Below are 12,839 nucleotides of genomic sequence, written 5' to 3' on the forward strand. Positions count from 1 at the left end.
CGTCTCCATACCTAGAATAATGGAAAGCCACTGTAGGGTAGCTAAGTTTGGAAACCCCACTATGCGGGATAAAAACATAAGGTGCTGCCATGAAATAGCTCACAATTGGGGTAAACTCAAATGCCAGTAGGATCAATGCAAGATAAGGAAGGACAATGGGATTACTGTACACAAACAGTGAATATGTTGAACTAAAGACATCATGCTTCTTCCGGATGCAATGCAGGGCTGAGCTCCAAGCAGCTGTTGTCATGGAGGAATCTGAGCATTATGTTGCTGTTTTTTTTTTGTTTTGTTTTGTTTTCCTGATAATTCTATCAGCATATAATCCACTTTTGACTCCGCTATGGTCAATCATTTTACATAAGCATGTCCTTTCTGATTTCATCTGTAGAACTAAATTCAGTTCCTAGTTCTGCTACTTTCAGACTTTGTGGTATTTTGCAAGTCACTTACCTTTATTTTCTACAAATGAGAAAATATAATAATACCAGCTTTTATATGTTTGGGGTTATTTCAAATACAAAAAAGTTAGAAGTTATAGAATCTTGAAATCAAACTGCCTTAAAGAACAAGAAAATTGCTCTTTTCACATAATGGTAAGTTCGGGAGACGACAAGCTACACAGCCAGTTTACTCGGGGCCCCAGTGATGTGTCATGAGAATAGACTCTGTTAGGGCTAAAACAACTGTGAAAAACAATGTTCTTTCTACTCTACACTGTAAAAAGGCAATGAGTGGGCACAGAGAGAATGGCAACTCACCAAGAGACATAAATTGAGAAGAAAGGACCGGTCAGGGAGGAGGAGAACAGTGTTCTAAACACGTCCACATTCATTAAGTAGATTGAGTTATAAATTTTCAAACTTTCGTTAAAGCGGCTGGGTGCTGTGGCTCACGCCTGTAATCCCAGCACCTTGGGAGGTGAAGGCGGGCAGATCACTTGAGGCCAGGAATTTGAGACCAGCCTGGCCAACATGGTGAAACCCCGTCTCTACTAAAAATACAAAAAAATTAGCCTGGTATAGTGCCACGTACCTGTAGTCCCAACTACTCAGGAGGCCGAGGAAGGAGAATCGCTTGAACCTGGGAGGTGGACGTTGCAGTGAGCCGACATTGTGCCACTGCACTCCAGCCTGCACAACAGAGCAAGACTCTTGTCACAAACAAACAAAACAAAACAAAAAAATCAATTGTAATTCTAGATTGTGGCAATGAGCAATCTGAGAATAAAATTAAGAAAAACATTCTATTTACAATAGCAGTAAAAAGAATGAATCACGAATAAATTTTAAAAAGAAGTACAAACTTATACTCTGAAAATTAAAAACATTGGTGAAAGAAATTTAAAAATCTAAAATAGTGAAAAAGATTCTATGCAACTGAAAGGCTTAATAACATTAACATGATAATACCTCTCAGATTAATCTAAAGGCAAGACTCAATTCCTGTCAAAATTCTAGCTGACTTCTCTTGGGTAACTGATAAGCAGACTGTAAAATTCATATGGAAATTTAAGAAACCTATAGTAGCCAAAACAATTTTGGTAAGAAAGAACGATGTTAGAAGATTCACAATCCTCAATTTCAATACTTACTACAAAGCAATTATTTAAAAAATGGGGGGAGTGAATATTGGTATAGGAATCAACTTTTGGATCAAAGAAACAGAAGTTAAAAATCCAGAAATAAATCCTCAAGTTTATGATCAATTGACTTTCAACAAGGGTCTCGAGACCATTCAGTGGAAAAAAAAAATGTAATGTTTTCAACAAATGGCCCTGGGATACTAGTCCCATTAAAAAAAAAAAAAAAGTAGGACTGCTCCTTCATACATGTACATAAATTAATTCAAAATAGATCAAAGACCTGCATGTAGGATCCAAAACTATAAAACGTCTAGAAGAAAATCAGATATAAATATGCTCGACTTTGGATTGGGCAATGATTTCTTAAATCCAGTACCGAAAGCTGGACTTAACACTTTGTACAGGAAAATCTTTCCCAGTTTCAAATTCAATGTGGATTTCTTGGTTCTGCATGAGATCGTCTGGCACCTAACCAGCCCCACTACCATGTCTGTGCTTGAAAGGAGGTGTTGGGGTTCTGGTGCAGCAACTCCAGAGGGGTGCCTGCAGGCTGACTGCCCTGCCCCAGCTGCTGGGAGGGAATCTCTGGTCGTAGAAGGCCAACGACCACCAACAAAGGTGATCTTGTTCTGTCTTTTCTATGTGAATAAGACAGTGTACTCAGTGCTTGACTGACTTGTATTTTCCTTGGTGACTCTGATACCAAGATGCAGTGGGCAGGAAGGCTTGGACTTCTGCTCCTGGTAATTTAGGCAGCAGGTGCCACTTGTTCCGCAGTGATGGATGCACAACTCTGAATATACTAGTAGCCACTGAATTGCACACTAAGAGTGTGAATTCTTATTGTATATGAATTACATTCCAATAAATCTACTTAAAAGATACGTTATTGAGATGATTAAATGGAGTAAATAATTAAACCGCAATAAGATAGATAAGACAATTAATTAAAATAATGTCTATGAGCCTAAGCATGGTGCTTGGCTTATTGTAAGCATTTGATAAATATTAATTCTACCACTTATTATTTTCTCATCCTCCTCATCCAGTCCCTCCCAACATTTATATTAGTAACTTGAAGATATCCTTTATTTGAAATGCATGATTTGTCATTTTGTTTTGTTCTTAACTGAATACTGACATTTTCATGCAGAAGGATAACTATTTATAGATCTAGTTCTGCTTTTTCGTAAGCAGCTATGGCTAGTTCCACTAACTCCTTTGGAAAGAAGAAGGAAGCCCTCAGAGCTGGAGAGCCAAGGCAATAGAACAGGGCACCTGTGTTGGCCAGTAATAAAGTCAGCCCACTGGTACCCTGGGCAGCATCCATCCCTACACCCCCAACATGGGCACAAGAGCAGCCACTTGTAGGAACAATAAAGTTACCTTTGCAGACGTAAAACCACTCAGCACACCAAGTCAAATCTACCTTTTCTGACAAAGTGTTTATTTTGCAATATTAAAAACTAATTTTCTTTAATTATAAACCCCTGTAAGTGATCTAAATACTATTTTCTAAAATCAGATATATACATTTTCTGGGTTTACAGATGAGCATCACGAAGTCACTATATGACAGATATGCTATAATCTTTTTTCTATAATTTATAATAGCAATTTTTACTTTTTCAAATTCAAAATTTACTTTTTCAAATACTAATAAATATTAAAATAGAAAAAAGGAAATTATAGAAGACATAAATCAATACAAAGATATCCCATGCTCATGGATCAAGATACTTGATATGGTAAGATGGCAGTACTTCCTAGATGGATCTACAGACTGAAGACAATCGCTATCAAAACCCAGGTGATTTCTCTGCAGAAATTAACAAGCTAATGCTTATATGTACAGCCAGGCATCACTTAAAGAAGTAGATATGTTCTGACAATTGCTCCCTTAGGCAATTTTGTTATTGTGTGAACATGATAGAGTGTACTTACGCAAACCTGGATGGCAGAGCCTACTACACACCTAGGCTATATAGTATATCCTATAGCTCTCAGGCTACAAACCTGTACAGCATGTTACTATTGGATAGTAATAGTATTGAATACTGTAGCAATTAGAACACGATGGTAATTATTTGTGTATCTAAACTAGAAAATCTTCAGTAAAAACACGGCATAAAAGATTTTTAAAATGTCTAGGTCTAGACCACTTAGCATGAATGAATGTCTAGGCCACTTAGCATGAATGAAAGCATGAATGAAGCTTGCAGGACAGGAAGTTGCTCTGGGTGAGTGAGTGAGTGAGTGGTGGGTGAACATGAAGGCCTACGACATTCCTGCACTATGCTATACTATATACTTTTATGTGACTGGCAGCACAGTAGGTTTGTTTACACTAGAATCACCACAAACACCATGTGAGTAGCACATTGTACTATGACTCACAACGGCTACAATGTGACTAGGTGATAGGAATTTTTCAGTTCCATTGTAATGTTATGGGACCACCTTTATATACACAGTCTGATGACTCACATGTCTTTTACACAGTGCATGATTGTATACGGAAATGCAAGGAACCAGAATAGACAAAAACAATACAGAAAAAAAAATACAGACAAAAACAATACAAAAAAATTACAGAAAAAAACAAAGTTTGGAATCAAAGACTTCTTGATTCCAAAGCTTACTACAAAGCTACAGTAATCAAGACAGTATAGTACTTTCATAAGATTGGACATGTAGACTAATGGAAAAGAAATGAAGTCCACAAATAATGCCAAGTGCTTAGTGAGGAAGTGGAAACATTTCAGCACTCATTCATCGCTGGTGGAAATGTAAAGTGGTGGTGCAGTCACCTTGGAAACAGCTTGGCAATTTCTCAAAATATTTAGGATACAGGTACAATATGTCTTAGCAATTCCACTCCAAGCAATTCCACCCAAGAGAAATGAGGACACCCACACAACAACCTGTGAAATTAATGTTCATGACACCATTACTAACAATAGCCCCAAATGGAAATCACCCAAATGTCAATGATAAGTGGATAATTTGAAAGTAGTTTATCCATATAATAGAATAATATTCAGCCATTGAAAGGAATAAAGTTTTGATTCAACATGGATGAACCTTAAAAATATTATGCCAATTAAAAGAAGCTAGTCACAAAAGTTAACTTACATACATTCAATTTACATAAAATGTTCAGAACAGGTAAACATGTAGAGACAGAAAGTAGATTAGTCATTTCCTAGAGCTTTATGGGGTTGGGAGGTGGTAAGGTTTGACTGTGTCCCCACCCAAATCTCATCTTGAATTCCCACGTATTGAGGGAGGGACCTGGTGGGAGGTGATTGAATCATGGGGGCAGGTCCTTCCTATGCTGTTCTCATGGTAGTGGGTGGGTCTCAGAAGATCTGATGGTTCTAGAAGGGGGAGTTTCCCTGCACAAGCTTCCTCTTTTTGCCTGCTGCCATCCATGTAAGACTTGACTTGCTGCTCCTTGCCTTCTGCCATGATTGTGGACCCTCCCCAGCCATGTGGAACTATAAGTCCAATAAACCTCTTTCTTTTGTAAAATGCCCAGTCTCAGGTATGTCTTTATCAGCAGTGTGAAAATGCACTAATACAGAAGGTAAATTTCCTAGAGTTTGGGGTGGAGGAGTGACGGTTAATGTGTATAAAATCTCTTGGGGTTAATGAAAATGTTTGAAAATTGCTTGTGATGATGGTTGTATAGCTCTGTGAAAATACTGAGTTGTATACTTGAAGTGGGTGAATTGTATAATGTGAATAACATCACAATCAAAAGATACAATGGTACCATTGCATCTAGCCAAACAATTGCAATGTTTAAAAAATTATCAAATAATAATTTAGAAGGCAGTTTACTAAACTCAAACTATTTACTCTATACATACTAATGGCTTTCTTTATGTTTTTTAGTACAAATAAGAAATTTTAAAAGATGACACAAAAGATGTGTGCTTTTGTTCCTGGGGTGGTATCTGTTCACCATCATCCAAACCTCCTAACTCATCAGTGAGGAAACCATGATATTTTCCAGAAAAAGTGATAGGTAATATGCAGAGACTCTTTAAAATAGGTGATAAGGAGGTGGCATATCATTCTGTTTTACAAATTCAATTATTGGTAAAAGCTTGGATAAAGTTTATCTAAATTAAATGTTTGCAAACCGCAACTGGAAAAAAAAATATTGTCAGTATTATTGTTAAACAAGATTGGTTTGTTTACTTTTTGATTACTTTTTTGAAAATAAAATTTTTGCATGATTACTAGAAATAATTGTAATGAGGATTCGGAAGAGCAAGGGGAACTAAATTTAAAATGCTCATCTTTTATTAATCACATACATTTTTTATAAGGAGGTTATTTTTACTGGCTCAGGCTAATCGAAAACCGTTATTTGACAAAATTGTGGAAACAATTGGCCCATGACAATTTAATGCTGTTTTTCAAAACTATCATCTGGCATAGGCTTAGATTAGCTAAACTCACATGGGTATTTTCGTAATTTCTTAATCATAGACTATTTGCAAGGTAGTTCCAACAGGCTAGCAGTTCACATGCGGCTGTAGAGTGTTATTAGCTCTGGTATAATAATCCCTAATTTCCAGTACAATGCTCTGAGTAGGAAAAAAAAACAAAATCAAAACAAAGAGCCACAGCTGTGGGCACTATCCAGCTAGTTTCCCCAGGAATGTCTTCCCACATGAGCTCATACCTTCTGAGCTAAATCGCAGGAAGAAAAACTTCCCGCCTGAAGATTAGAAGAGCAAGACTGAGTGCTCAGTGGACTGGAGTTTTTAAATTATCCTTGATCTCTCCGTGGCATATGACTTCACAGACACAGAACGACAGAGAAAGAAAGCAACTCACACCATCTTGGCAGGAAGCCGTATCTGCATTCTGAGAAGCGCTGCATCTGGCTTTAACTCAGAGCAGCTGAATCAAGATTCAACCTATGATAACCAGACTCAAGCTCATTATCTCTCCACCATACACTGCTGTATCTGTGTTTATGGGTGGGAAGTGGAGTTTTCTAGGTGCCATAGAGAGGCGTAATTAGGAAAGTGTCGATTTTAGAAAATCCTTTTTTTTGAGACAGAGTTTTCCTCTTGTTGCCCAGGCTGGAGTGCAATGGCGCGAACTCGGCTCGCCGCCACCTCCGCCTCCCGGGTTCAGGTGATTCTCCTGCCTCAGCCTCCTGAGTAGCTGGGACTACAGGCGTGTGCCACCACACCCGGCTAATTTTATATTTTCTTTTTAGTAGAGACGGGGTTTCTTCATGTTGGTCAGGCTGGTCTCAGATTCCCGGTTTCGGGTGATGCACCTGCCTCGACCTCACGAAGTGCTGGGATTACAGGCGTGAGCCACCGCGCCCGGCCTAGAAAGTGCTTTATTGAGAGAATTAAGTACAAGGCTTTCAATAAGGAGGAGGTAACATGATATTGTTTTCAACTCCAGCTAACATAAATCCTGATTAAATACTATAAATATATAAAAGAGTTGTGGTTTTACGAAGAAAGAATTCTAGCTATTGGCCGTTGGCGTGGTGGTTCATGTTGCATTGAAGAGCCCAGGTTCCTTCTCTCTGCCTTCACCAGCTTCAGCAGGTGACTCCTGTGGTACCAGCATGAAATAGCTGCTCTATCACCACACTTTACATTTATATTCCAAGGAGGTAATAGAGGATACTACCAACAGGCTTATTCTCAGAAACCTTTGCTTTTAGTTTGAATAGAGCTGCTTTCCCTAAAAATGTTCATAAATGGCTTTAACTGGGTCATATGATGCTTAGTTGCAAGAGGATCTGCAAAGTATTTTTACTCTCAGTCTGTGTGGTAAAGAAAGATGAAGAAGGAGAAGCAGAAGGATGGTGTTAGAGAAAGTGTCCATCATAAGGGTCCATCATAAGACACTTAAGATACATAAGACATAAGCAAGTGTTCATCATAAGGTACTGAGTCTTATAGTAAATAAAATATTAATGATTCTTCAGGGAAACAGAACCAATATGATAGATGGATGGATAGATAGATAGATAGGTGATATAGATATAGATGTATAGATTTAAGAGGATATTTATTATGGGAATTCACTTACGCAATTATAGAGGTTGAGAAATCCTAGACGCGTCATCTGCAAGCTGAAAAACCAGGAAATCAGTGGTAAGATTTAGTCTGAGTCTGAAGGCCTGAGAAGCAGGGCAGGGTGTTACTCTCCGTTTAAGTCCAACGGACTGAGAACTGGGCCACTGGTATAAATCCTGTAGTAGGAAGTCCCAAAAACTGATACTTCCAATGCTAAAAGAAGATCTTGTATTCAACTTGGCAGGAAATTAGGGTCACCTGGGTTGCAACCTCAAGTGGCATGTTTTCAATCCCAACACATCAAGCCATTTTGAAGGATTCCTTTGACGCTTTCGTCACTGTTGTTTTATTTCTATCGAAAAAGAGATGTAACTTTGGAACATGTTAGAGATGAAGGCTGTAACTTCCACGATGGTTTTTCTCCTTACTTCTTGGTGGTCTGTGTAGCCATACCTTCGCTCATGTTATTTCTTCTGGCTAGAAATCCCTCCCTCCCAACTTCCACTGTTGAGGATCTTCAAACAGAAGTGCAGACCCGGCTCTGGAATAAAGAGGAGACACAGGTTAGAAGGAAATGATCCAAATGCTCAGATATTGCCAAGGAAGAAGATGTCATTTTATATTCATTTTGGTCAGAACACTAAATATAAAATATAAAGGCTCATATACATATTTTTGCCTCAATTAATCTCACTTCTTTTTCTATTTAACATGAGGATGGCATCCCTAAGAAAGACCAATGTGTCCTTATCTGGCGATTTCAGTCCATCTGCAGAGATCAGGTTTCACACACAGTAAGTCATGTTTACTCTTGAAAGGACACAAAGACCTCGGTAAACTCTGTTCTTCTCTGCCTCAACAAAAATGGCACATTCCCTTTAATTCCTTTGTTTCTGGAAGTAGAACTTCTCCCAAAGGAGGCTTTAAAGATGAGCAAATGCTCTCAGATCCAAGGACATGTTAAATCTGCACTGGTATCCTGCCTGTATTCCAGTCCCATTTTTTTCACCTCTGGTCCAGAAGGAAGCCTGTGTCTATCATAATTGAAAACACAAAGAGAAATTACAGCCAGTAAAGACTGTTGCTAAAGGTTTCCCTGCAGCTCCTCCCTGTCCACACTGGCCCACTCCTGAGATCTTTCTGCAGCTCATTTTGGTTTTACACGCACATGCATGCACGTTTTCCAATATTCCCTCATTCTGTACTCGCCCTGGTTGCATTTCATTCTGTAAACGGACAAGACACATGCTCCCAGCCCTTTACTGACAATACTGTGGAGCTTGTTACTGCTTCTTTGTTATTGCTCCAGTTACAGAAACAGTGATGTCCAAGCATTATTAGACCCAACCCTCCCACCAAGCCTGTGAAGTAAGTTTTAATGTCATCCCATTTTACAGAAGAAGAAACTGAGACACAGAGATTGAGTCATTAAGCCATTAAAGTTGAAATGTAAGCCAAGGCAGTCTAACTCCAGAGTTTGCATTCTTAACCATTATACCAGGTATAATTTTTGTTTTCAGAAGCAGCTGCTTATGATGGGAGCAGTATTTGTGGCTAATTTGATGGCATAAAGCAATATCTAGAAGTCGTTACCTGGTCGAGGCTTTCCTGCTAGGGACTGGTTCTTGACTGGCATTGAGCTCATTAAGGATTTAACACTATGCTGAGTATATTAAAGGTGCAGAATAAATGTATGTAGATGTCCATGAAGTAGGAAATTACTGAGACACAGGAACAGTATTCAAAATATACTGAGTGCCCCCACAGTAGGACAAATATGCATCGTACACAGTAACTGTGTTAGATAGAATGCCAGGTAGGCACATCAGTTTGTGTTTTAAAATAACACTCTGGGCAAATATCAATCAGAGTGAGACTTTAATAATGTTTCACAAGACTCCCAATGTTTCAATGTCCTTTCCCTTTAGATAACACTCGCTTCCAGGCACTTGAGTTCAATTCCTTTTTTTTGGATACAGAGTCTTTCTCTGTCACCCAGGCTGGAGTGCAGTGGCATGATCTTGCCTCACTGCAACCTCCACCTCCCAGGATCCTCATGCCTCAGTCTCCCGAATAGCTGGGATTACAGGCTGGTGCCACCTACATTTTTTATAGAGGTGGGATTTTCCCATGTTGGCCAGGCTGGTCTTGAACTTCTGACCTCAGTTGATCCTGCGGTGGCTCACACCTGTAATCCCAGCACTTTGAGAGGCCAATGTGGGTGGATCACCTGAGGTCAGGAGTTTGAGACCAGCCTGACCAACATGATGAAACCCCCTCTCTACTTAAAATACAAAAATAGCAGAGTGTTGTGGTGCATCCCTGTAATCCCAGGTACTCAGGAGGTTGAGGCAGGAGAATCACCTGAGCCCAGGAGACAGAGGTTGCAGTGAGCAGAGATCACATCACCGTACTCCAGCCTGGGGGACAGAGTGAGACTCTGTCTCAAAAAAAAAAAAAAAAAAAGAAAGAAAGAAAGAAACTGGGCAGCAGCTTCTGCTTTTGGTTTATTGGTATCAAAGGAAAAGAAAATTCACAACACTTCCACATTCTTCAAACATTCTATGCTATAAATTACTGTAGGAATCAGCATATAGGCACATTGTGCATTGGGTTTGGTCCTGAATGAGCCCAGATTATAGCCTAGCACAATAAGTTTTAAAATCTTAGGGTGATAAACTCCAATACTGGAGTGAAAAGCAAGTGATGAAGCGTGAGGTATGGGAAACCACAGGAACCGTGCTGAAACCAGAAGCCCCTGCAGGGTAGAAAGGTGCACTCTCAGCTGTGCTGATTGTTGCCCAATAGGAACTCAGGCCGAGGGTGAGCAAATCTTCTAATGAAAGCAGAGGAGGCTAAAATATTAATGTTTACCTGAGACCCCACTATTACAAACTGTTGGTAATTAATTAAAATTAAATTTAAACACAGAGCATTTTAAGAGAAAAATATAGGGTGGATTTTATCTGAAAATTGCCCGTTTGCAATCTCTGAACTACATTTGGTAATTCATTAAAAAGCCATGGTGTCTTTGAGAATATATGACATCATCAGATTGAAGTCTCCTCTTTCATTGGTATAATGTTTCCAACATACTTTACACTTAACTTTTAAAAATGCTTATATGGCTAGACTTAGGATTATATAGGGAAATGCAATCTACATTAGAAACCCAAAGTGATATACAGATGCTCCTCGATTTATGATGAGATTACATCCTAATAAACCCATCCTAAATTGAAAAAAAAGGAAAGAAAATTAAGTAACCCCAGTGTGAGAAATCAGAGCTACCAGGTGTACTATGTATAATAATTATGCATGCATTTAAATCTGTTCTGCTCATTGAGCTGATGAAATTGTAAAATGCTATTTTACATTCATAGCTACAAGCACATGAGGTATGAAGGGCTTTCTGGAAATCGTTATATAAAATTACTTGTTTTTCATATTAATTTCAATATTAAAATGACTGAGATTTTTTAAAAAGAGTTTGCATTCAAATGAAGCTGGTTTAAAGAATAAGATTGGGAAAATAAGCATGTTTCCCTTAGACCTGTGTTACTGGAATCCAGATCTGAATTTAATGAATCTAATTAAACATATACGTTTCCATCGAGTGTCAACTCACAGCCATTTTTATTACATTATGTGGAATTTGGGATGACTGAATAATCTTTACTATCACAAACAAGCTTGCAAGTCATGATTTTGGATTTTTCTTTGCTTTTCCATAATAGAAATTATCTTGCTCTCTGTTATAATCCCTAAATTCTTAGAGTTGGCTTATGAGTGGAAGTAACAGGCATAGGCATATTTCAGAAAATGAATATCTTTTGGCTGTAAAGTACTGGGAAATAAAGTGCCCGGACCTTACATTTTCAGCTTACTTTTTGCTATTACAAAATTTCATTTTTTTCTGGTTGAATAAAAATTGAGATTTTTTAAAAATAGACATCTTCATTTTCAGCTCTCTCTTCTTTTCTTTTTCTCTTGTTTTTTTCCCCTCTTTTAAGTAATTGTTGCAACAGTACTAAAATTTGAACACAAATGTCATCAACACCTGTGAGGGGGCCTTTCCCATGACTAATAATGGCCTCATCAGGGCACTGATAGAAGCCCCAGGAGAGTGTGGGGCCTACAGTGATCTTTATTTCTGGCTGCAACTCCCTGCATCCATGCAAAGGCTGAGGGGCCCAGATTCTGAGTTGGGGGCAGCAGAAATGGAAGCCACAGAAGAGGAGCAGTGTCCCCTCTGGAGCTGGCTTTGCAAGAAAGACTTGTCTTGTTATTCTGAGAAAGTGAGGAGGCTATGACTGTTCCCATATTGATAATCATGACAACTGTTGCTCTTGTTCACGTCTCTCTTTGCTACTACGCTAAGGGGTCCTGGAGGAGAGGCTCTGTGAGTACTCAGTACATGCTCAACAAACACAATTTTAGTCAATGAATGCTCCACTAAAACTCCAGGTTCCTGTGGAAACTGAGATCCTCACACACTTGAGTGAGTAGCTGAGCAGGGACCGGAGCCCACCATCTTGCATTCTACATCCCATAGTGTAACTTACTGTCTGACGGGTTGTTGTCCATAGCTTAGACAGAGCCAATTTACCAAGACAGATGAATTGCAATAGAGAAAGAGTTTAATTCATGCATAGCCAGCTGTATGGGAATACTGGAGTTTTATTATGACCAAATCAGTCTCCCAGAAAATCCGGGGGTCAGAGTTTTTAAGGATATTTTGGTGGGTAGGGGGTTGGAAAGTGGTGAGTACTGGTTGGTTGGGCTGAGATGAAATCTTAAGGAATTGAAGCTGTCCTCCTGTGCTGAGTCAGTTTCCGGGTGAGGGCCAGAAGACCAGACCAGCCAGTTTATAGATCTGGGTCTTACCAGCGGATCCATCAAGAACAAGGCCTGAAAAATATCTCAAGCACTCATCTTAGGTTTTACAATAGTGATGTGATCCCCAGGAGCAATTTGGAAAGGGTCAGAATCTTGTAGCCTCTAGCTGCATAACCCCTAAATCATAATTTTGAATCCTGTGGCTAATTTGTTAGTCCTGCAAAGGCAGCCTAGTGCCCAGGCAGGAAGGGAGTTTGTTATGGGAAAGGGCTGCTGTGGTCTCTGTTTTAAAGTTAAGCTATAAACTAAATTTCTCCTAAATTTAATTTGGCATCTGCCCAGGA

The 12,839-nt window shown here is 39.1% G+C and overlaps 1 protein-coding gene across 1 annotated transcript in view; it reads right to left on the reverse strand.

Annotated features, from left to right (window-relative positions):
- Nucleotides 1-7,675: 7,675 nt before the first annotated feature.
- LOC129136624 (uncharacterized) overlaps nt 7,676-12,839 on the reverse strand; it is a 178,351-nt gene continuing 173,187 nt past the window's right edge. The window contains exon 3 of the mRNA XM_054664112.2: nt 7,676-8,197. Within this exon, the coding sequence (XP_054520087.1) occupies nt 8,134-8,197 (64 nt within the window). The 3' untranslated portion in view covers nt 7,676-8,133. The remainder of the gene's footprint in view (nt 8,198-12,839) is intronic.

This window comes from Pan troglodytes, chromosome 10 (genome assembly GCF_028858775.2).
Source record: "Pan troglodytes isolate AG18354 chromosome 10, NHGRI_mPanTro3-v2.0_pri, whole genome shotgun sequence".
NCBI lineage: Eukaryota > Metazoa > Chordata > Mammalia > Primates > Hominidae > Pan > Pan troglodytes.